General features: G+C 43.6%; 1 protein-coding gene and 1 long non-coding RNA gene across 2 annotated transcripts; one reads left to right on the top strand and one right to left on the bottom strand.

Annotated features, from left to right (window-relative positions):
• Nucleotides 1-558: 558 nt before the first annotated feature.
• Nucleotides 559-14,426, bottom strand: ZFP3 (ZFP3 zinc finger protein). Its single transcript, XM_060132822.1, has 2 exons — nt 14,160-14,426; nt 559-5,301 (listed from the first exon to the last, which is right to left on the bottom strand). Exon 2 carries the CDS (start codon nt 5,291-5,293, stop codon nt 3,782-3,784), a length of 1,512 nt encoding a protein of 503 aa, XP_059988805.1. The 5' UTR covers nt 5,294-5,301; nt 14,160-14,426; the 3' UTR covers nt 559-3,781.
• On the top strand, nt 13,904-23,109 carry LOC132510662 (uncharacterized). Its single transcript, XR_009537390.1, has 4 exons — nt 13,904-13,988; nt 16,915-16,949; nt 18,794-19,060; nt 23,027-23,109. It is a non-coding gene; the product is annotated as an uncharacterized LOC132510662 (long non-coding RNA).
• The last annotated feature ends 2,862 nt before the right edge of the window (nt 23,110-25,971 follow it).

Below are 25,971 nucleotides of genomic sequence, written 5' to 3'. Positions count from 1 at the left end.
CTATCTATCTAGATAAACATTTTCCCTGTCATGAAAGATAAAAGACCTCACCAAGCAAAGCAGAAGATCAAGGACCGAGTAAACAGGACTTCCCTGGTAGCACAGTGGTTAAGAATCTGCCTGCCAATGCAGGGGACATGGGTTCGAGCCCTGGTTCAGGAAGATCCCACATGCCGTGGAGCAAGTAAGCCTGTGTGCCACAACTACTGAGCCTGCATGCCACAACTACTGAAGCCCACGAACCTAGAGCCCATGCTCCGCAACGAGAAGCCAAGCAATGAAGCCTACGCATCGCAACGAAGAGTAGCCCCTGCTCACTGCAACTGGAGAAAGCCCTCACGCAGCAATGAGAACCCAACACAGCCAAAAATAATTAATTTTTTTAAAAAAATAAATAAAAGGACAGAGAACAGCTTACGTAAAACCAGAAGCTACCAGAGCACATTGGGGGTACTAAGGTGAAATTTATAGTATAGCAGGAAAATGGCATACAAAGTCATATTAAGACCATAATGAAACAATGTACTTTGGAATATACTTAGAAAGGCATCAAATCAGTAAAATTGTAAAGAAATACTTTATTTACATAAAGTGTTAATATACCAGTAAAACTGTTTAATTAGGGAAGGATGAAAATGTACATGGTTAGGTCTGCAAAAATTCTGAAGGGTATTTCTGGGTATTTTGGTAGGTTTTTGAGATTGTGAGGCCTGGTATTTTTAATGGGTCTAAAATTAAGAAAATTCACATCTTTTCTTTCCTTGATAAAATTCTACTTGCACTAGATTATGACTACCAGTCAATTATATTATGGTCAGATTTTGGCTCCTAAGAAAATTGAGGGGGAGAGGGCAAACAAGGAAAAGAGAGAAATATTTCTGAGCTAGCTGGGTGTAAGGTGGATAAGGGCAGGTAGTGAGGTTACAGGATGTGTGTGTAGTGTATATAACAAGGTGGAAATAATTTCACTCACCAGAATTTCTCTTGGGAAAGAATTAATATATGTTGGAAAATTCTTCTTAGAATGAGAGGTGAGAACTTCTTCCCTTAATATGATCAGGCACAACAAAAATTGGTCACTAAATTGCCTTCTAGTGTTCCAATGAGCGGTCTGTTATTGAAGGGCCTAAAAAGGAGCTGAGGTGACAGCCCTGAGAGGGGAGGACAAAGAGAAAAACCTTCAGTGGCAGTTTGGCAAAGAAGGGACTGCTGAGAACGAGATGTCTAGTAGGATACAAACCCCCTTCTCCACCTCTTACACACCAGAATCTTGAGTAGAGTCCGTATTACTCATGGATATGTTTCTGTGAGGGGATCCTTTCTGGGGAGTTTGAAGAGGTGCTGAGTTCTATATTAAGGGCTGGCAAGGGGTGAATGTGCAAATAAAATATTCAAACACAGGAATAAGAAGTTAAGGGAATAAGTAACATCCAGGTTTCACATGAGAAAGATATGTTTGGGTATAATTCAATTTGAGCTTGAGTGATGAAAAAAGGAATGAGAGCACACTGCACTTGTAAACACCCTATGGAAAGAGATGAGTTAAAGAACTTCTACTAACGTCTAACTACTAGAGACAGAGGTACCTGGAAGGATGTGGAAACTGTGTAATCAGCTTTTTTGTTTGTTTTGAGATGGACTTTTTTTTGTCTTTACTGTATTTGTTACAATATTGCTTCTGCTTTATGTTTTGGTTTTTTGGCCTTGATGCTTGTGGGATCTTAGCTCCCCGACCAGGGATCGAACCCACACCCCTGCATTGGAAGGCAAAGTCTTAACCACTGAACTGCCAAGAAAGTCCCCATCAAATGTTTTACTTGTACAGCCCTTTTCTCAAGCCAAGAGCATGAGCCCGGGGGTGGGGGCACATATTGGGGTACAGAATAAACCCACTTGATGGGTTTTGGCTATGACCAATTATGTTTCCAAGGACATGATTTAAATCCATTATATTCAAATTCATGTAGTAATTAATAATGAATAGAAAATGTACAAAGGATTTCGAATACGGCAGTAATGCATGCACCTATTCACAGTACAACACAGTGCTTAGGAGCACAGCTCAGGGCTGGAGTCTTGGCTCTAGCACTTACCAGCTGTGTGATCATGGGCAAGTTACTTGACTTCTCCCCTGCCCCTCACCTTTCAAATTGGTGTAAGAGAACCCACATCACTGATGGTTGTGCAACTCTGTAAATTAACTAAAAAGCATTCAACTGAACACTTAAACAGGTGAATTTTATGGTATGTAAATTATACCTCAATAAAGCCGTTTTGTTTGTTTTTAAAAAAAGAGTACTCACACCATAGGGAGGCTGTGAAAACAAAAATGTAAACTGTCTGGCACTGTGCCTGGCACATAGTAAAAATTCAATAAATACTAGTGATTAGTATTACTGTAATAAAGAGATTAAAGAATAAAACACTGAAGATATATAAAGTTAAATTTTTTTTAAAGAAAAAAGGAATTATTGGGCCAGTTGAAACTTGAGATCACTTAGTTCAACTCCCCTCATTTTACAGATGAGGAAATTAGGGATCAGCAGGTGAAGCGCCTTATTCAAGGTCTAGTTCTAAGACCAGACCCCAAGCAAGCTGGATCCCCATTAGTGCAATTCCCACTACCATTCACTGCCTCAGAAACACTGACACATGAAAAATTGAGGATGTGTTTCCTTGAAGAAAAAAAAAAAAAAACACGTAAGAGAACACAGAAAACACATGTAGAAATGCTGAAGAAAGAGAATTCCAAAGCCAAGGGCAAATTGAGAAGAGGCTGTCATATCCCGGCCTATTAGCCAGGGACCCCAGCAGTGGGGCCCAGGTCATGAGCTTAAGTGCTTTGGCAAGGCAGGGTCCTGGTCAGTCAGGTGAACCAGCTCATCACCGTGGCCAGGTGCCTAGTGACAATGAAGCTGCAGTCCTCTTTGTTATTTCCTGACACAGGATCTGTCAGCAGCAACACAAGCTGGGGCCCAAAGTGAATGCAGAGGCCCAGAGTTCTTGGGAGCACTCAGTCTGAACGGCCCTGAAATGAGAAAGAGCTGCAAAAGAGCTGCTTCTGCCCATGCTGAGTAGTCTGGCCCCACTTGTTTATCCCCTGGCCTTGCTAATCAGCCCCTCTGGATTCTGAGGGCCTTCACTTACAATCCTATAAATTGCTTGTCAGTTTCCTCTATCATGGCACCCTCTCAGATGACTAAGGAAGCCTAGCAGGAGATGGGAAATGACCCAAGCTTCCCGCTTCTTCATTAATGCTGCCATCTTCCAAGGGAACTTGATAGCAAGTTTGGAAGATTTTGAAGCTAATAAAAGCTTACTAAATTCCAGTGCTGAACAGTGGGAAAGAGAGAGGTGTGTCTTCTAGGCCATGACTTTAACATTTCAGGGGTAATATTCGAGGGGTCAACTCTGTCATTCCTAGGAAGTGGTGGAATCATGTTCCTCCATTTTTCCTGAACAGTAACAATTTGGGCTACATGGCCAGTAAAGACCCCTAATGTTATGTGATCCACTAGTGGGGAGGGAGGAAGGAAAGGAAAAAGGGATAGTGGAGAATTAAGGCCTGAAACAGCTTTTATGATTTAACTCAGTACACTGAAACTTCTCAATGAATAGTTCATAAAAGTGCCTCAACCTTTTTGACCAACTGTTTAAATAAAAATCAGTAAAAGGACAGAGGAGGTTCTGTCCATTCATTTGATCTGAGAACTTGGGGTACAGACTGAGAACAATAAGTCTGACTTTAGCTTTTCCACAGAAGGCTTTCATGCTTTGCAGATCATTCCATACAGTGAACACTTTGATGTCGGAGGAGGTGAGAACTCCGACTAAAGGTCTTCTGACATTCTTGGCACTCGTAAGGCTTCTCTCCAGTGTGAATTCTCTGATGTATGATAAGTTGGGAATGCTGGCTGAATGTTTTCTCACACTCATTACATTCATAAGGTTTCTCTCCAACGTGAATTTTCTGGTGGAGAAGCAGCTCAGAGTTATCCCAAAAGGTCCTGGCACATTCATTACACTGATGAGGTTTCTCTCCAGTATGAATTCTCTGGTGGACAATAAGGTGAGAGGTCCGCCTAAAAGCCTTTCCACACTCAAAGCATTCATAGGGTTTCTCTCCAGTGTGAATTCTCTCATGTCTAAGAAGCTCTGAGTTTCCCCTAAAGGCCTTCCCGCATTCCTTACATACGTAGGGCTTCTCACCAGTATGAATTCTAATATGTCTAATAATCTCTGAGTTCTGGCCAAAAGTTTTCCCACATTCATTACATTCATACGGTTTGTCTCCTGTATGAATTCTTTGATGCCGGATGAGCTCAGAACTCTGACCGAAGCCTTTCCCACATTCATTACACAGATAGGGTTTTTCTCCAGTATGAATTTTCTGGTGTCTAATGAGGCCTGAGCTATGCTTGAAGGCTTTGCCACACTCATTGCATTCATGATATCTTTCTTCAGTATGAATTCTCTGATGCTGAATAAGCTGTGAGCTAACCCTAAAGGTCTTCCCACATTCATTACATTCATATGGTTTCTCCCCAGTGTGGATTCTCTGATGTAGAATAAGGGCTGAATTCTGACTGAAGGCTTTACCACATTCTTCACATTTATAAGGTCTCTCTCCAGTATGAATTCTGTGATGGTGGATGAGATGTGAACTCTGAATGAAGGCCTTTCCACATTCATTACAAGCAAAGGGCTTCTCTCCAGCATGAATTCTCAGGTGCCTTCGAAGGCTTGAGTTAGTTCCAAATGTTTTTCCACATTCTTTGCATTCAAAGGGTTTCTCTCCACTATGAACTCTCATATGCTGAATAAGATGTGAGTTTTGATTAAAGGCTTTCCCACATTCTTTACATGTATGAGCCTTTTCTCCCAGAGAATTTCTATGTGTTTTATTAGGTCCTAAATTCTCTATGAAGTTTTGGCCAGAAGCAGCAAATGTGCTAACTGCCTCTGCTGTAGTATCTCCCTGGTACGTGATCAGGTTTGAGCTAGGATTGTAGGCTCGCTCACTTTCATTATTCTCATGGTCTTTCTCACTTGAGGGTGATTTCTTAAAGATAATCAACCCTGATGCAAAGTCTCTCTCCTCAGGGGACACCTGCTCCAGAACCTCTTCTGTGGACTCTCTGGAATGCTCCTCCAATATGTCTTCTTCACATGCTGCTCCAAACTCGTAACCCTGATAAACCACCTTTGGAAGTTTTTCTAATATTGCCCCATGTGGTTCAGATTCTTCAGAAATTTCTTCCTTGGGAATTACCTCCTTGTTCTCAGTCCCCATCTCACAATCTGAAATGAGAGAGGGTAAGTCTGTGAAGTGGCTGTATCACAGCTAAATGAAGCCAATACTAGGGAGTATGGAGCTTGACATGGTTCTGACAGCACCCAAAAGCACTCTCTGTATCTGGTGAGATTACAGGACGCTGTTGAAGAGAAGAGAAAGACTTAGGATTATGGTGGACATGCTACACAAAGAGCAGACGCTGACTGAGAAGAGTGAGGGAAATTATCAGAGGAAAAGATTTAAGGAGAGAATAGGAAATGGATGGTAAGAAGATGCTGATAAAAGTTCCATAATATTAACAGTGAATTGAGGCAGAAACTGAGGTTGGTAATAAAAACATTTAAGGAGAATTGTGGCCATATTAATAGATGGTATATGGAAAAGGTTGGGAAAGAGACAAAAATGACTAATATAACCTTTGGGTTTATAGAGGAAGAAACCAGAAATGAGTAGCAAGAAGAAATATCTTTAGCCCAGTTCTGTGGCGCTCACCAACTCTAGAGAATAGGGGATTGTATATGTTGTAGACATTACCTATTCAAAAGGTTAATGTGACTTAGCTATAACAGGGACAGAAGGAACCACCCTTGGCTCCCATATATTTGGATAAAGTATGGTTCTAGCTTAATTTTCTCCAGATGGTTACTAAATTGTATCAATACCTAATTTTCCCTACTAATTTGAAATGCCTCCTATACCATAGTCTAAAGTTCCATATATATCTGGGTCAATTTCCAGGCTCCATTCAGTTCTATTGATCTATTCCCTCTCTAACACCAAACTGTTCAACCTACTGTAGCTTTAAATTTTTTAATATGTTAGAGAAAGTGCTCACTTGTTAGTCTTCTTTTTCAAATATTCCTGTCTATTCTATTTTTCCAAATAAATTTTAGTATAATTTTGTAAAATTTCCAAACTTACCCTGATGTTTTTATATCCATCACGTTTCTGTATGTCTTCTCTTTTAGTGAGTTTTTCTTATATTTTCTAACTGGTTGTTATTATATATGTGTGTGTGTGTGTGTGTGTGTGTGTGTGTGTGTGTGTGTGTGTGTGTATACACATATATATATACATACATATAGCAATGCTGATTTTTACTTACTAATATTCTAATTGGTCCCTTTATACAATTTTCTTAGCACTTTTTTTTTTTAGTTTTTTAAAAATTTATTTTATTTATTTTTGGCTGCACTGGGACTTCGTTGCTGTGCGTGGGCTTTCTCTAGTTGCGGCGAGCGGGGGCTACTCTTCGGTGCGGTGCGCAGCCTTCTCAATGCAGTGGCTTCTCTTGTTGCAGAGCACAGGCTCTAGGTGTGCAGGCTTCAGTAGTTGTGGCACGTGGGCTCAGTAGTTGTGGCTCGCAGGCTCTAGAGCACAGGCTCAGTAGTTGTGGCGCACGGCTTAGTTGCTCCGCGGCATGTGGGATCTTCCTGGACCAGGGCTCGAACCCGTGTCCCCTGCATTGGCAGGCGGATTCTTAACCACTGCACCACCAAGGAAGCCCCTCTTAGCACTTTTATAAATCTTAAAGCCTATACTTTTTTAAAACTTCTAAAAGGCTGTGGCAAGGATTTTTAGTTGTCTATCCCAATCTCCACTCTTCCCCACCTCATCAGCAACAGAATAATGAATTCATTTTTGTAGCAATGAGGCTGCCTAAAGAAATATATTCTCACACTTCTTTACAGCTAGATTTGGCCATGTAACTAGCTTCTGGCCAATGAGACAGTAAAATGCAAATGACAGCACAAGGGACTTCTGGGATATCTCCTTAAAAGTAAGGGGATACATTTCTTCACCCTCTTCTGTGCTGTGCCTGGGGCATGAAGTGATAGCTGAAGTGCCATCCTGGACCATGAGTTCACCAGCATACCTTACAGTGGGACAAGAACAGGAAGGCACCTGGGTCCCTGATGACTCTGTGGAGCTGCCATACTTGCCCTGGAACGCCTGCCTCTGGACTTCTTTTATCTAACAGAGAAACAAGCTTTTTCCTTGCTTAAGCTATTATGGTTTTTTAATTTATGAAGCCAAACTTGCTCCTAATTGGTACAATGGCCCCAAGGATTTAGCTGTCCCCTCACAGAAGATCCAAATGCTGGGGAAATGAGCCCAGCTTCTGTTCAGGTATTAAGCAACCGGGAGCTAATATTGAAGAGGAGAGGCCCTTTGCCTAGAGCAGTGCATCTGTGCACCACAGCAAATCTGAGCAACACAATCCTCCCATTGATAAAAGTGTTAATTGCAGAAGGTGATTCTCAAGGGGGAATGGGGCAGCTATGGGACTTCATCCTTATATTGCAGGGTCATGGAATGGTTTTTAAGCCAAGGAATGACACGGTTCATGGTCAGATTAGCATTTCAGGTAGATATACACAAGTGGCCATTTAGTGGCTGAACCAGAAAGCAGCAGACAAGAACATAAAGGAGATCAGTTAGAAGTCTGATGCAGTCATCAAGGCAAAGGGTGATGAGATCTAACTAGGGTAATAGTGGTAGTGTGAATGAAGAGGAAACAGACTAGAGAAGTGCTTGAGAGGACAAATTCTCTAAGACTTGGGGTATGATTGGATATAGGTGTAAGGAAGGTGTAATTAGATGGATAGTGATACCACCAAGGTTGGGAATATTGAGGAGCAGCTACGTTAGGGGGGAAGATGATAAATGAGCTGTGTTTTGGACAAGATGAGTTTCAACACATCCATACAGAAGTACCAAGGAATCAGTCAAAATATATTGGTCTAAAGCTTAGAGCAGTCAGGACTAAAGATACAGACTTGAGAGTACTCAGCATAGACAATAATGAGTATAGTTGTGGCAACTGTCAGATACTGAAGACAGAAACCTAGAAAGCCAAGGCCAACATTGAAGAGTACTCCAGTTAACTTCCATGTTCCCCTCCAGATCTTTCAACTTTTCTTCACCCTGTTCTCTGCCCCAGAAGGTAACCTATATAACACTCATCAAGGGGCCCTCTGGCTTCCAGTTGTGTTCCACCAATGGGGAGCCCTAGCAGGAGGCTGGAAGGAGGGAGGACAGTGAGGTCAGAGTATTTATCCTCCTGGTTCCTTCCTATGAGATCACCTTGGGTTCATGGTGTCCCTCAATTGAAGTTCATTACTCCTCTCAAGGAATCATCCTACCCAGTTGTCTCTGTGGGCTCCAGGCCCTCCCCTACCTCTTGCCTCTTCTGGCCTAGGGCTGGTGACTACTCTGCTATTGCCAATCCCAGCTTTCCGCAGTATCCTGCCTACACCTACATCTTTTATATTAACTTCTTTGCAAATAAACCCTTCTCAAATTATCCTAATTTGAGCGAAGTACCTGTTTCCTGTTAGGACCCTAATGATAAAGGGGTAGGTAGAGGAAGAGAAGCCTGCCAAGAAGAGAAAGAATGGTTAGTGAAGTAGGAGAAGAATCGGAAAAAGTGTCATATAAGTCACCAAGGCAATGGCAGAGGGAATTACAAAGCGTCACACACAGTTGATAGATCCAGTAGGATAAGAACTGGAAAACATCTGCTGGGACAATTAGATGGTCACAGATGACATGTAAAAACAGAGTCAATGGAATGACAGAAGCAGAAGCCAGGTGGCAGTGGACTGATTAATTAATTTGCTGCTTCTTTCAAAAAATCTGGGTGAAAGGAGAGGACCAAGATGGGCAGTAGTGTAAAAGGTCAAAGAAAGTCAAAGAAGAATTTTCTCTGATGGTAGAGATTTGAACATGTTTATATTAGAAAGGATGGTGCCAGTAGAGAGAAAGGTTAAGAGGGAAGAAAAGATGAGATTACTGAAGAAATGAAGATCCTGAGAGGCAGGAGAGACTGGGGTCAAGTGGTGAGGGAAGGGGAAAGGGGTGATTTTGGGGTGCCCTTTGTACTGCCCCTTTTCTCTGCCCAGCCTCCAGTCATCCACAGGATCATACCCTCTGGCCTCCCTAATCACTCAGGGGTGCAGCCCTGGTAAGCCCTCTTTCCTGACACCTGGAAGGAACCTGATCTCCTACTGAAATCCTGAAGTGTTGGAAGCTCTTTGTGCTACCCCTAAAAATGACCTGGAATCTTCTTCAACTTTCCCCCACTTAGCGCCTTCTCTAATTTTCCCCTGGAATAAGGGCAGGCACACAAAAACTGGATTTCTCCTTTTCACTGAAATTTTTGAAAATTATAGATAATGTGTACCTATGTAAATGTAAGAATCCATTGTAGAGAATTTAGCTATCTTCATCCATTGTACTATTTGAGTTAGAAAGCACTGTCTTAAATAAATTTCTCTCTAATGCTCAGCCAGGAACAAGTTCTACAAGCTGGTACTTCAGTCCCTATCTACTTCTGACCCCCTCGCTGGCCTTTCCTTTTCACCAGCATCTCTCCTATAGTTACTTCTTTTCCAACATCAAGCTCCATACAAAGTCAGCCTTCATAAAACCCACATCTGTCCCACACCATATGGAAAATCACGTGTCCACAGTAAAACAAGATGCAAGACATAGAAGTTAGGTATGTATATCTATCCCCAACTTCAACACCTGGTTCAAAATTCTAGTCCAGAAAGTCTTCCCCAACTAAAATTTGCCCCCTCTGACTATTCTTTTACTTTGCATTCCACCAGTGACACGATATTAATGCCATTTGTTAAATATTGTTTTGTTTAATAGACACCTTCTCATACACAAATCAATGCCATCCTCCTTTTTATTTTCTTTGGATGCACTGTGCGGCATGCAGGATCTTAGTTCCCTGACCAGAGATCAAACCCATGCCCCCTACAGTGGAAGCACAGAGTTCTAACCACTGGACCACCAGGGAAGTCCCAAAGCCATTCTCCTTTTGGTTGATTTTCCAGAGGCACAGATACACATTAGACCTCGTCCTCATATGGAAACACTCTATTACTCATAGCATAAATTTAAATTTCCAAACATAATTTCTTATGTTTGTCATTTCTTCACTTTTCTAAATTTGAAATTAGTTGTTTCTGGAGAGAGATAAGATGGATGTGCCATCTTAGGAGTAGGATGACCACTCTTGGTCCTCAGTCTGGGGGATGACAAGCATCTACTGGGTCTCCATAGTTCAGAATAGGGTCTTCAACTCTGCAGATCTGGAATTTTTTTTTCAATGCACTCAGAAATCCTCATTCACAAAATACTGATGCATAAACCAAATATCCACCTATTAATTAACCATGAGAAATAAAACTTCAAAAGGACCATACGGTCTACATGAGAAGCCACCACACAAAACCCTAAAAATTGTTTAGTTGGCTTACAATCACAGAAGGAAGATTTTTTTTTTTTAATGAACGATGCTTAAATAATGATTCTTGGCCTGGAATTAGGTTAGATGAAGAAACGTCAACTGGAAAATCTCTAAAAATACTAACTTCCAGGTCCCACATCAGACCTCTCAGAGTCAGAATCTCCAGGAGTAGGCAAAGGAATGTGTATTTTTAACAAGTGCCCAGGTGATTCTGATGCCCTATCAGGTTTGGGAACCACTGTGTTAGACAGTCTGAGTGACTGGAGTTATCTAACTCTCAGTCTGGTGCATCCATCTCTACCAAGGTCTGGTCCACCAAGCAGATCAACACATGTGCAAAGCAGCAGGATTACAGATAACACTGCCAGTTCTTGCTCTGCATTCTTTTTTCCTGCCCTCCAACTTGACCCCTCCCCCAACCCTACCCTAAACTTCTGGGAGCAGACAGGGAATATAATACAACTGATTAGGTCACATTTCCATTACGCTTATCAGACTGACCCTAGTTACTGTGACTGGACCTGAGTTTGCCCAAACTGCCTAAATCAGAGTTTACAGCAATCTCTTAGGATAGCAATATCACTTAGTCCTCTAAACTTATCTGCCAAAAACATATTGTGATTTTTAGTAAAAAATCATTGAATAATCTATCAGCTGACAGCCTGATTAGGTCTTTTTTAAATGTTGTTAAAAGCAAAGATTGGAAAAAATTTAAAAAAAGCAAAGATTGGGACTTGAGGTATAAAAGGTCCAAGAATCATTTACTCCCTCAGTAAATTGTCCCCCTGTGTGGCACTCCAGAGGTTTTTCCACCCCAGAGTGATATGCTATAGTAAAATTAAGGAGGGCATGGGTGAGAGGTATGTCTTTCTTCTGTAAAGGAGGAAAAGAGCAATTGTGAAAAAGGAGGTGGAAAAGAGAAATCTATAGGCCACAGGTCCACTCTCAAGCACACTGGTGGTAGGCAAGGGTACAGACTTAAGTCAAGGATCTAGAGACTGATGTCCTTTCAACAATCCATGCACTTACAGATGTTACAGAAAATGTTTGTGGACTCCCTCAATATATGTCATTTGAAGACTACTGCACTTAACAGCATTCTGGGCAGAGCATGGGGTGAGCAAAGCCTCAGAGACTTAGGAAGTACAGGAGGAATAAGAAAAGGAACAGAAAGAACATTCTGACCTCAATGTAGCATGTGCAGAGTTGGGGTAAAGAAGGAGAGAAGATAAGTGAGGACGCACTAAACTTCTGGGGAGTAATGAAAGCTCTTACTATGTGCCAAGCAACTTACACACATTCTCTTGTTACACCCTTACAACCTCTTGCTGAGACAAGTATGCTGGAGGCATCAGTGTAGAGAGGAGTGAAATCAGCCCATCGGAGTGCTTTCCTGACTTTCTCCATCAACACTTTTGACAGCCCCAGAGCAGGCTGGGAATCTGGGGACACGTGTGGTGGAAGAATGAGAAAGTGAGGGACTTGAGGATGTTAGCCAGGACACAGTTGAGATGACCAAGTGAGACAAGGAGACAAATGAAGTGGGGGAAGGAGGGAAGAGTGGAGGTTACAGACAGGGTGAAGGATGTGGTGAGCATACGGATCCAAGGGCAGGAATCCTGCCAACTGGCATGACGTTTAATTTTGAAATGTCAAAATTTATAACATACCAAAAGTAACATCCTTTGCAACTATTCAAATTCATGATGAAAAAATGATGAAACATTTTGGATGTCAACTTACAAACACGTAAGGGGATACACAAAGCTTTTCAAATTATTTTATGGGATATTTGAGCAAAAAAGTTTGCAGTGGCCTTGCACTCTTTGCAGGAGATCTGACCTCACCCAAGAGCTCCAGGAGTGAGCTCCAAATGAGTTAACCCAGTTAAGTTAATACCATTCCCCTTGCCAGTAACTGTTCAGAACAGTAGGGATTGTTTCAGGAATGGACAAATGCCTTCATCTGGGTCAATGATACTCTGAGGAAGTTTGCTGGGAACTTCTGGGAATAGTTTCCTGCCGTCCTGAGAGAACCACAGTAGAGACTTCTACATATTGTTGCCTGGAACCGCTGCTGCCATTTCACTACCAGCTGTGGATGAAGGCAGGACAAGCTGAGACAATTGAGGGGAAATGGAGCCAGCAGGGCCACTAGATTCAGTCATTCCTGAAACCACTTTACCTCTTGACTTCCAATTATGAGAGCTTATACACTAGTATTTTTTAGGCCAGCTTGAATTGTATCCTGTGACTTATAGACAAAAGCATCTTAATTCATAAAAATACTTTCCCTTAACTTCTGAAAGGTCAGATCCTACTAAATACTCAGTATCCAGTACAAGGATCACCTCCTCCCCAAAGTCTTCACTTACACCTGCAGGAAGGAGGTTATCTCTTGGTCCTCTGAATCAGCATTTCACTCACCTCTTTCTTTGTACTACAGTTATCATGTCGCTTCCTGTTCACTGCTCTCCAATGGCTACAGAATAAAAACTTCTTAACATGGCTCATCATGCCTTCCTGGCCAGGTCCCTGTCTCCCTTCCCATCTCCTGTCCCATGCTCTCCAATGACAGGTGGGAGCTGCAGTCATGCTCAGGGTGCTGCAGTTCAAACACTTCTTATTCTTTAAAGCTTCTCTGCCTTTGAGAACAGGTTATTCCCACTTCCTGGAATACTACTGCCCACCTTTTACACTTAACAAACATCTACAAGACTCAGCTCAGACACAGAGAGTCCTCTCTGTCTTCTTCTCTGTCCCTAAGACTCCTTCACCTTGTTGCAGCTACCTCATTGTACTGTTACTCTATTTTCATCTCTGCTTCCTTCTTCAGACCATGAACAAGGATGATGTTCTATTCATCTTGATATTCCCAGCGCCAAGCACATTTCGGGTACCTGCTAAATATCTGTTAAATGAATTTGTGTAAATATCTTATTTACATAACTAATCTGTGACACCCTTGAGGACTATCTGGATAGTTCATTCATTTTGTATCTAAAGAGCCTAGATCGGTGTCTGACACATAGCTGACGTCAATAACTATTTGTAAAAATAAGTTCCTTCTGCCAATCTGGATGACACTTAATTTAAAGCACTGTTATCCTCTTTTCCTCTGTCCTCCTGGTTTCCACAATCAAAAGGCTCTATTAACTCTGCACTGAAATCTGTCTCCTTTCCGTAACTAACCCTCTTAAACCAATATCCGGCCCTGGGCACAGTCTGCCAGGAGGCCTGAAGTTTATGACACTGCCCGCCATTTCGTCCCCGCAGCTTACTTGGGGATGGAATGTCAGAGGAAACCACAGCTCCCATCATCCCCCACGTAAGGACACCCCCGCGGAAGGGGGTGTCCCTGCTGCTCCTGTGCCCGCGGCTGACAGGCAGGGAACCAGGACGGAGACGGACCCTGGCCGCGTCCAGGGTATGTGCCGGTGGGGACCCGGTGCGGGGTGGGGAGACCATAAAGTCCAAGGTCACAGAGCGAACCCGAGTCAGGCACGGGCCTAAACGTCGGGTTTTCGCGGGGCTCGTGGGCCAGGGGTTCGGGAGCGCAGCACCCTCCACCCCCGGCCGGGACAGAATGAGGTCTCACCTCAGGCAGCTACCGCCCCACACACGCTCCCCTCGGGCTCCCCGCGCTGCTCCGCCCGCTGCCTCAGAACCCGCAGCTGTTGTCTGGGTTTCACTGGCTATGGGCATCAGCCACTTCCGGTACCCGGGCGGCACTCCAGCCAATCAACGCGCGCCGCACTCCCAGGAGGAACAGGTGGTCGGCAGGCCGGGGTCTCCTCACCCTTTCCAGGCTTGCTTTGCGCCGGTTCTCGCGCTCACCCTAGCCCCATCTCGCCGCTTCCCTGCCACACCACCTCTCTGAAGTGGCCCTGTGCGCCTGGCGATGCCCCACTTCAGCCCCAGGATCACTGACGAGCTAGGTCCTCCGAGTTTCCTAGAAAGGCTCCAAGGACGCACTTCCGCCCTGGGATCGGCCGCTCTGCGCGCTGCTGTTGCTACCCAAGCATTGATCTGTACTTGAGAAATTGAAAGTTGGCTTCGCTTTCTCACCGGGCAGAGATCACGCGCCCCCCTGCATCCCTTATCCCGTCACTCCCTCCCTTGAACTACACGAGTCTGGTAAACACAGACCCCTACATCCTAGGAACAGGCCAGTCATCTGCTGGGGGCGAAGGGAGACCCGCTTTTGAAGTCAAGGAGGGCTTACTGGAGGGAGTGATGTCTGGGCTGAAATCTGAAGGTTGAGCGGGAATTACCCGGGTCAAGAGTGAAGGGGACAGCGGTTCCGGCAATGGGAACGGCATTCTCCCCTAGCCTCCTTATTTCTTGAACAGCTTGACCCTTCTCAACTCAGCACCTTTGTGCTTGTTACTTCCTCTGCTTCTTGTTATTCAGGTCTCACTTCAAAGGTAACTCCATAGGAGAAGCCTTCCATCCTATCTAATGTTGCCTCAAACTATGATACCCCTCCCAAATATCAGTTACAGGGAAGGACTATGATTGGCCTTGTTTAGGTCTGGTGCTCACCCCTGGACTAATCATTGTATTCAGGGGAAAGGGATAGTAGGTTTAGCCAAATCTGGGTCACTTGTCTGCCTCAATTGTGGGGGCAGTCTTCTGTGTTTGCCTCACCATAATCCTACGGAACAGGGAAGGGAGTGACTACTCACAGAAAGTGATATTATGTATATATCTAGTACACCACCTATCAGGAAAAAAAAGAAAAAAGAAAGAAAGGGGAAAAGAAAGCTTTTGCTTGAGTTCATGGGATTAGGCCCTAGACTATAGGGTCCATCACTTTAGCCATTCTCACACCAATATCCTTAACTCCTTTGCCCTACTGTCTGCAACTGCATTGGAAGTTTGTTAACCCTGGATCAGTTGAAATGTCCATTTTCCTTGCCCAGGCCGCTGACAGCTGGTGGGGAAAATCGTACATTTTGGAGAAGAACCCCAAAATAAATTTATGGTCTCCACTTCCCAGAGGTCTTTCACTTCTGCCTAGAAATCATCTTGTTTCCCTAGTCAGCTTGTCTACCATTTTCATGATTGCTGTTTCAACCTTCTTCATTCTGCTTGAACCTCTGTCCAAGCCATGACCCACCATCACAATCACTGCCACCTGCATTCATCCCAAGGAAAGATGTCCATACTACGAGAGTATCCTGCCACAGACCAAGAATGGGAGACATTTGGTTCTACTGTATTTATCTAGTACACCTACATTAACAGTCTTCTGTCTCAAGAACCTAGATCAGTAATTCTCAATCTTGGCTGCACATTGGAATCACCTGGGGAGCTTTTTTTTAAGTATGTTTTTATTAGTGAGCAGTATTCAATTATTTGAATACACCACATTTTTTTAATCTATTCACTTATTAATGTTCAGGTGGTTTCTTGTTTATGGCTATTACAAAGTTGCTAAGAACATTCATGTACACTTCTTTATATGCACAGATGCATAAGCTTTTATTTCTCTTGGATAGCTGCCTAGGAGTGGAATGGCTGTATCATATGGTAAGCACATATTTAACTCTTAAAGAATCCAGCAAACCATTTTCTAAAGTGGATGCACATTTTACATTTTCACCAGCAGTGTATGAGTCTTTTTCCTCCACATCCTCGCCAACACTTGATCTGATCAGTTCTTTTTTTCTTTTTCTTTTTAAATTGAGCATTACAATAGAGATCTAGTGGCCTCTTATAGTGGTTTTACTTTGTGTTTCCTTACTGACTAATTCACCTGGGGATCTTTAAAAATATTGATGTCTGGTGCCACCCACATAGATTCTGTTGAAAATGATATGAGATATAGTCTGGGCTTTATTGTTTTGTTTATTTCCCAAGCAATTCCAATATGCAGCCAGCAAGGTTGGAAACCAATAGCTTAGGTCAGTGATTCAAAAAGTGTGGTGTCTGAATCAGCAGCATCTGGAATGATGGTTAGAAATGCAAATTCTCAGGCCCCACCCACAGATCTCCTGAATGAGAAACTCTGGAATTAGAGCTGAACAATCTGTGTTTTAACAAGCATTTCAGGAGTTCTAATGCACTCTAAAGTTTGGGTATCACTGGTGCAGACATTAACAGTGCTTCATTTGATCAGCCCCTGTACGTGGGTTAAACAGGAAAAAGATAGGCTGTATCCTCCTGGATATTCCCCTGCCTACCATCTGCTTCATTACACTAGCCAATTTAGGGGCCATCTGGAGTAATGGGGACCTACCAAGGGAAGGAGGCCAAGGCATATGGTCCACAAATACCATTCTCATGCCCAGTGTGTATGAGGATGTGTATGACTAGGTAGGGGCTGATGTTTCACTGTCTCCTAACAGGTTCAGGACTTCCATCGAATTGAGTCTTATTACAGGTAAGTATGAGAAGTTTTGCTCCTTTTGAAAAAAATGGCAGGTAGGAACGTTGGCCGCCCTCTTGAATTCACACAGAGACAGGTACATGGAAAATAAAAGCCATACTGCTCTTGCTCGACCTTGTCCCTTCTATCCGTGGAAGATGTGGGAAGGAGGGCTACCAGTACTGGCTACTCTCCTATCTTATACTTCAAAACCGTGTCATTTCTCAGATTAGTTTACAGCTCTGATGTGGACCTAAGTACTGATCATAATTATATTTTCTATTGTCTATGGACCATATTCCAAACTACTACCAAAATATTAGTAACAGCACTCAGTGTCCCCTGAGATTTAAATAACATTGTGAATGTAAGTCATTGTTAGGATTCTGGAAGAAATGACTAAAAGCACCAACCCTGCAAACTTTCAGGTCTTTCAAAACCCTTCTCTCCCAGGTGAATAACCCTGGGCCAGGACACAAGGACACTGGCTTGGATAGCTTTCTCTTCCTGTAAACTTCTCTTACCAACTCCCCACATCCACTTCTTTTATCACTATCACCTCTCTCCTTGATCCTGCCTTCCTTTCCTTTCAACTGCACCAACCTCATAGTACATCCTACAGACCAAAATCTCACTCAGCATGACACAAATGCATCTAGCCTTATGTGACTTAACCATTTCCTACAAACATACCTTTCCCCCCATATAGACAGAGCGTTCCTTGAGAGCCAGCACTCTGTTACATGTCCCAGAGAGGTGCTGGCTGTGCTGGGCCCATGTTTAGTAGAAACAGGCTGACCTGAAATATTCATATCTCACCTCCACACACTAAAGCAACTGGCTGAAGCTGAGTCGAGGCTCAGTTAAGTCTTCAGGGAATCCCCTGGCAGTCCAGCGGTTCGGACTCCACGCTTCCACTGCAGGAGGCACAGGTTAGATCCCTGGTGGGGGAACTAAGATCCCTCAAGCTTTGCAGCAAGACAAAAAAAACACAAAGTCTTCAGTGTTCCCCTTGCACCTCCAGCTATGAAGATGCAAGGAAGTAAAACAAAAAGGCAACTTCCTTTTCTAGAGTTACAATTACCCCAAGGAGCTCAGGGCAACCGATTCTGAGCCTGATCCAGCAAGGTCATGTTATCACTGAGCCAAGATAGCAGATCCTTCTTGGGCAAGTTCTAAACCTAAGAGTGTCCTCCAGGGTCCTTGTAAGGTCCATGTCTCTCTCTCAGGTGAAACCATGGCCCCTTTCACATGGGATAAAATGCAGCAACACCTGAAAACCTTACTCTCCCAGTACCTGCTCCATGGTTCAGTGCCAGGTGGAGAGACAGAGAAGAGAAGGCTGCCCTGGCAGAGGGGTCAGTGCTGGGCTTTGAGGAAGGCAAGCCGGAGGTGGTGGGAGGGGATGCACTGGAAATAGACAACAGCAGAATGTACAAGGGAGCAAGTGATCAGAGGACAAACCAGGAGCCCCAGGGTACAAGGTTCCTCCCCAGGGCTTTGGAGTCTTCACAAGGTCAGCAAGATAATGAGCCCACTGCCACCAGGGCTAAGACATGACTGAGCCCTGACAGTGCCCCTGCCCACCGAGCCTGCCTAGAGCCTGCTTATCACAACACTTCAGGAAACTGCTACTAAGTAGTCTGAATTCCCATATGAGTAGAAATTATTTGCCATCCAGGCCAAGGCAGTCCTACATGAATATTTCTGAGGCTCTATTTTGAGAAACAACATGGGAGGAAAATCAAGTCCAAGTGTCTCCCACCATCACAGGGACATATAAGTTTCCAATGTGACTAGTGAACCTGAAGGAGGCCAGAATGACTCCTCACTCTGTCTTCATGGTTTTGTTTTCCCAGCTCAAGATACAACCCCTAAAAATCATGGATGATATTCGGAAAAGATGAAAACTCTAACTCGAAAAGATACATGCACCCCAACGTTCATAGCAACACTATTTGCAATAGCCAAGACATGGAAGCAACCTAAATGTCCATCAACAGATGAATGGGTAAAGAAGATGTGGTGTATAAGAGACATTGGAATACTACTCAGTCATAAAAAAGAATGAAATAATGCCATTTGCAGCAACATGGATGGATCTCGAGATTATCATTCTAAGTGAAGTAAGTCAGAGAAAGACAAATCTCATATGATATCACTTATATGTGGAATCTAAAAAAATGATATAAATGAACTTATTTACAAAACGGAAAGGCTCACAGACACAGGAAACAACTTATGGTTACCAAAGGGGGAAGGTGGGTGGGGAGGGATAAATTAGGAGTTTAGGATTCACAGATACATACTGCTATATATAAAATAAACAAAAAGGACCTACTGTATAGCACAGGGAACTATATTTAGTATCTTGTCATAATCTATAATGGAAACAAATTTGAAAGAGAATATATATATATATATATATCTGAATCACTTTGCTGTACACTGGAAACTAACACAACACTGTAAACCAACTATACTTCAATTTTAACAAAATCTTGGATGCAATATTCAGTCCTTCAGCAAGATCCCTTCTCTATGATGCAACCTTTCTCTCAGGCTAATGCAATCCATTTGCCATCTCCCATGCTCTGTTTATTTGCTGTTCATAGTGTATTTTCTCTTACGCCACATGCCTGCCCACAATGCTGCCCTTGGGTCCACTGCCACTGAAATCCATAGCTGTGATGATACCTCAGGGTCTTTCTCAAGCAAAAGGATCCCTCTGTCTCTGAGGCTTAATTCTGCTGCCAACACCCACACGTCTTCTCTCTAGATTTATCTCGGGCTTGTTGCCTTCCTCCCTCGTTCAAACTCTCTCTGCAGTAGTGAGTCATTCAAATGATCCTTAACCTCACTACATTAATGCCATCCGTATATGATATCATGGTGTACAGATCTTATTCAAGTGGGCAAAATACAAGCTTTGAGACATGGTTTAAAAGAACGATAAATCCAAACCTTACAAATACCTAACAGTTTACAAAGCCCTCTCATATAAACTAGCCATGATCAGGGTCTCTGGAAGCTTAGGCTATCTATAGCAACTGTAGAAAAGTCTTTCACAGGTGATGGTGACCCAAAGGATTCAGCGACTTGTCCAGGTTTACTCAGGTCAGAAGAGGGGAGGGGGCTTCCCTGGTGGCACAGTGGTTAAGAATCCGCCTGCCAATGCAGGGGACATGGGTTTGAGCCCTGGTCCAGGAAGATCCCACATGCCGCGCAGCAACTAAGCCCATGTGCCACAACTACTGAGCCTGCGCTCTAGGGCCCGTGAGCCACAACTACTGAGCCCATGTGCCTAGAGCCCATGCTCCGCAACGAGCCCCTACTCCGCAATGAGCAGCCACTGCAATGAGAAGCCCGTGCGCTGCAACGAAGAGTAGCCCCTGCTGGCCACGCAACTAGAGAAAGCCCACACGCACTCAGCAACGAAGACCCAACGCAGCCAAAAATAAATAAATTAAAAAAAAAAAGACGAGGGGAGACTAGATTAGCACCCACATCTTCAGACTCTCCTCACTCCAATCTGGCTGCCCTCCTAAAGTCCCACTGAATACACATCTACCTCCATCTCTTCATGGGGCTCGGTTTTGTCCAGGCCTGTTTTGGCACTATTTTGACCAAGAGTCAGCTGCAGAGAGGAAATTTCAAATGTGACATCCAGAAAAATCCACATCTGCCTTACATGTACATAAAGTATCTCCCATCTACTGGAATAAAATCCTGCATGATGAGGGTGTTTGGGTTACTTATCTGGCTTCCCTACTTCAAGACCCGGTTCCAAAAAATCACATCCACAAAGACTTCCCTGATTCCTCTCTTCTCATTTCAGTCGCTCCTCCACTGACCCCTGGCATTTGGGCTAATTTGACCTTTTGGATCTTGTATTCTCTTGTAAGACTATTTGTCATCTCCCCACCTAGTGATAAAAACCCAACCTGCCCTCTGGGATTTTGCCCAGAGCACAGCGCTGAGCAGAGACAGTCTGTACATGTTGACTGAGAAATGTTTACCTGGAAAAGTCTTCTGTGATTAAACTGAATTTTAACAATGGCCTCAAGGAGCAGTACCTTAACCCAGAAGAGTAATGGCAGGAACTGGGGGCACAGGATAAAGCTGGTTACAAGAGCAAATATAGCCAGCTGGCTTTGCAAAGCTCCTTATATCCCACTAGATCAGTAGTTATCATGGGATTGGTAACTTTTTCACAGGGTGATAAGGAACATTAGCTGACCCTAGCGTCCACAAGTTCTACCGAATATAGGAGGGTCAGTGAACCAAAATGTAGCAACCAGATGGATCAACCATAAAGCTTTGTTAATTTCATTCTTTAATTTTGGATAGGGCCACCCCTGGATAAGCAACAATCAATCTTATAAAATTATACATTCTAGATAGTCAAACTAGACCTTTCCTTAATCATGATTGAGTATGTAATTTGACCTACCGTGCTGGACCCCAAGGGAGGACACACTGATTCAGGCAGTATCTTTGGTGCCAAGATGTTGAAAGAATCTGGGATTGTTTCCAGCACTAGAGGGCAACTGTTGAAAGTCTCCAGAGCCCAGAGGGAAAAGCAGCATCCCTGGAGGAGATGGGCAAACAACCTTAAATTAGGCAAATACGTCGCACCTCCCATCATCCTAACAAATACTGCTTAATATGAGATGTGGGTTGTTAGGATGAAAGAAGAAAGGGGCTGAACCTGGAGGAGACTGGGATTCATGGAGAGGGACATAAATGATTATATTAGGTCTCGTCAAAATCGGGGGATTCCCTTCCCTTGACAAGGCCTAAGTGTGAAATTACGTGAGACAATGTACATTTCAACCCCTCAGAGACCAGTCAAAGGTCTATCCTGCTCCTTTAGAATAGCACGCTCAACAACAGTGCGCAATGTCCAGGTATGGCTACATTTGTTTCAGCCCTCAGCTTGTGGGACTAGCCTTCCACCCTAACACCATCCAACAGATGAATTGTTTTATATCCTGAGATATAGAACGTCTACCTTGTGGGGAGGAGAGCCAAAGAGCTTTGCCTAAAGCCAGGCATTTGCTTCAAAGGGGGAGGTGTTCTGACTTCTGAGATCAGCAGCAGAAACCACATCCATGCAAAGCTCCATGACCTCCTTTGAAGCAGGTTTAATCAGCAGATCCTTTCCTATTCTTTGGTAGCAACATTAAACCACAAAATGTCATAATTTTAGGGAATAAAAAAAATCCCAGTCTGCTCTGTAGACCAAATATTTCAGAATTTCTGGAGGTGAGGTGGAAACGTCAGCAAAGCTCCCTTGGGGGGATTCCAAAGTGCCCCAACTTAAGAATCCCTGGTTAGACTATTGGGGAGCCACCTGGATCTGGGACCAAGTTGGCTTCTCTGGAGTTCAGGTGCTCCAGGCAGGTGTAGATACCTGAGTGAAAGTGGCCTCCTGACAGGAAGGAGGAAGAGGGGCAGGCGTGCCCTTTAAAGGGTTAGGTCCCAGCTCCTGCTTTGGAGAGGTGAAAAGAGTATTGGATTAAGCATCACAAGACCTGGATTCCGGTTCTGGCTCTGCCATTTAGCATTTCTGGGACCTTAATAAGTGACTTAACCTCTTGGCTTCCTTATCTGAAAATGGGCAGACGTGCCACGTCTGCCCATGATATGCCTGATGAGAAAACCACCAAGTACAGAGCTGACAGTTTTAGGCAAGAAATTAGTTTCTGGAGACATCACATAATTTAAGGCAATTTCCCCAAAAGGAATAAAGATAAAGTGAGCTGGTATCATCACGTAGCTCATAAACCTATAATCAATGAATATGTTTTGCTTGAAGGCTATGTTTATGATGTATACAATTTCACAAGGTACTCTCTCCTAAACATATAGGATCAAGTGGCATAGCAGTTCTTGAAACTTTTCTACGGAGTTTTATTACATCTCACTTTCATTTTTCAATGCTAACATTAGCACCATTACACAATAAGTACAAGGGTGAGGTTATAGAATGCAAAAACATTTAAAATTATAACAGTACATTTTTGCCACCTTTGTAATTCTTTGTTTTACTTTTTTTTTTTTTTTTGGCCGCACTGTGTGGCTTGCAGGTATCTTATTTCCCAGACCAAGGATCGAACCCAGGCCCCCACAGTGAAAGCAGCAAGTCCTAACCACTGGACCACCAGGGAATTTCTTTGTTTTATTTATTTTAAATAAACTTTTTAAAATATAAATTTATTTATTTTTGGCTGTGTTGGATCTTCGTTGCTGTGCGTGGGCTTTCTCTAGTTGCGACGAGCGGGGGCTACTTTTTGTTGCAGTGTGCAGGCTTCTCATTGCGGTGGCTTCTCTTGTTGTGGAGCACGGTCTCTAGGCATGCGAGCTTCAGTAGTTGTGGCGCGTGGGCTCAGTAGTTGTGGCACACGGACTTAGTTGCTCCGCGGCATATGGGATATTCCCGGACCAGGGCTCCAACCGGTGTCCCCTGCATCGGCAGGTGGATTCTTAACCACTGCGCCACCAGGGAAGCCCTTAAATAAACTTTTAACTTTAGAACAGTTTTAGATTTATAGAAAAATTGCAGAGGTATTACAGAGAGTCCCATATGCCCCACACCCAAGTTCCCATATTAACATCTTTTTATGTATTATTTATTTATTCATTTATTTATTTTTGGCTGTGTTGGGTCTTCGTTGCTGCACTGGGCCTTTTCTCTAGTTGCGGCGAGCAGGGGCTACTCTTCGTTGCGGTGCTCGGGCTTCTCACTGCTGTGGCTTCTCTTGTTGAGGAGCACAGGCTCTAGGCACGTGGGCTCAGTAGTTGTGGCACACGGGCTTAGTTGCTCCACAGCATGTGGGATCTTCCTGGACCAGGGCTTGAACCCATGTCCCCACATTGGCAGGAAGATTCTTAACCAGTGCACCACCAGGGAAGTCCTCCCACATTAACATCTTACCTGAGAATGGTACATATGTTACAATTAAGGAACCAGTTGAGCCACTGTTATTAACTAACATCCATATCTTATTCATATTTCCCTGGTTTTTACCTAACGTCCTTTTCCCATGCCAGGATCCCATCCAGAACACCACATTGCTTTTATTTATCATGCCTCTGTAGGCTCCTCTTGGCTGTGCAGTACATTTAAAAATAACAGCTCAATCCACATCACCACAGGAGGTGCAGAAGCAAATCAAAACAACTGCCAAGTTCTCATAATACTCACAAAGGAGGCGGTCATTTGTTTACCGGTTCATTAGTGTGAACAGTATCCAATTTCCTTCATGAGCTTTCAAATTGTGAATCCCAAAATTTTGTTTTAATTGGAGGGGATTGGCTTTATTTTGCTCTTTGTGTATTAAATGGATTTTATATCACATGCTTTCAAATTACTCAACATCTCATAAAATGCATCCAATAACACCACACAGATATAAGGCAGTTCCCTTACTGAGCAGAAGACAGATTCCATATTGTGGGGCCCACCTCAGAAGACTGTGCTTTTGAACGCCTAGGACGGGGTCAGAGCTATCTGTATTTTAATTCCAAGGTGGTTAAGTCTCCACGTTCCCAACGTAAGGGGCTCGGGTTCAATCCCTAGTTAGGGAGCTAAGATCGCACATGCCTCATGGACAAAAAAAAAAAGAAAAAGAAAAAAAAAGTCACCTTAATCCTAAGGAACATCCTTTCGATTTTTTTTTTTTTTTTTTTTTTTTTTTTTGGCTGCATCGCGCGCTTGTGGGATCTTGGTTCCCCGACCAGGGATCAAACCCGTGCCAGGGAATTCCCAGCCTTTCAATTTAAATTCAGTATCCGAGTAACACAGCCAGCCTGGACGCTAAAATTCACACTCAAGAGAATGAATGATGAATATTTCAGTGAACATGTGCCAAGACACATAAGTATACAGGCATCCTTCAGCCTACATGCAGGAGCTGCTCCTAAATTTCATTTTTAGATTAGTTATTGAAACCAGAAATACATTTATTTACCTTCAGAACATTGTTATGACTATTGGATAAGTTTTCCTAACAACCCACAAAAATGTATTTATCCATTAACACAATGATACATTTAAAAGTGCTTTCCAGGGACTTCCCTGGTGGCTCAGTGGATAAGACTCCACATTCCCAGTGCAGGGGGCCTGGGTTCAATTGCTGGTCAGGGAACTAGACCCCACATACCACAACTAAGGAGCCCGCATGCTGCAACTAAGGAGCCCGCGAGCCACAACTAAGGAGCCAGCCTGCTGAAACTAAGACCCAGTGCAACCAAATAAATTAAATAAATAAATATTAAAAGTGCTTTCCAGGGCTTCCCTGGTGGCGCAGTGGCTGAGAGTCCGCCTGCCGACGCAGGGGACATGGGTTCGTGCCCCGGTCTGGGAGGATTCCACATGCCGCGGAGCGGCTGGGCCCGTAAGCCATGGCCGCTGAGCCTGCGCGTCCGGAGCCTCTGCTCCCCAGCGGGAGAGGCCACAACGGTGAGAGGCCCGCGTACCGCAAAAAAAAAAAAAAAAAAAAAAAAGTGCTTTCCAGGGTTGAGAACGACTGGTAAAGCATGGACTTAGAGAGAGCCCTGCACTCTACTTACTGGCTCTGCATACTTGGGAAAATGACTTCAGCTTTGCACCTCAGTGACCTCACCTGTAAAATGGGATAATATTAGTACATAGGGCTCTTGGGAGAATTAAGTGAGATAATGCACAAAAAACACTTAGCATATGCCAGGCACTAGAATGTATGCAATGGCAGTTACCAATGCAGCAACTGCTGGTGCAAATAAAGGAGAGATTTTCGGGGATGAAGACGCAGTGTCCTCAATGGGCGTCAGGTGGCGCCACAAGCCTAAAAACCAAGTCCAGCCGTGCCTGGGAAAGTAGATGAGTGAAAAAGTTGAATCTCAGAGCACCTGTCAACCTGACATAGCTGCCACTTTGAATAGATGTGGTGTCTTAAGTCAGGTGTTAACATTTTAATGGACCCATAAAATTCAAAACATAGACCGTTCCCCTCATCCAGATTCTTTCTAGTTATTCCTATATCAAGGGACA

This window comes from Lagenorhynchus albirostris, chromosome 20 (genome assembly GCF_949774975.1).
Source record: "Lagenorhynchus albirostris chromosome 20, mLagAlb1.1, whole genome shotgun sequence".
NCBI lineage: Eukaryota > Metazoa > Chordata > Mammalia > Artiodactyla > Delphinidae > Lagenorhynchus > Lagenorhynchus albirostris.
This window is presented reverse-complemented; position numbering and strand designations above follow the sequence as displayed.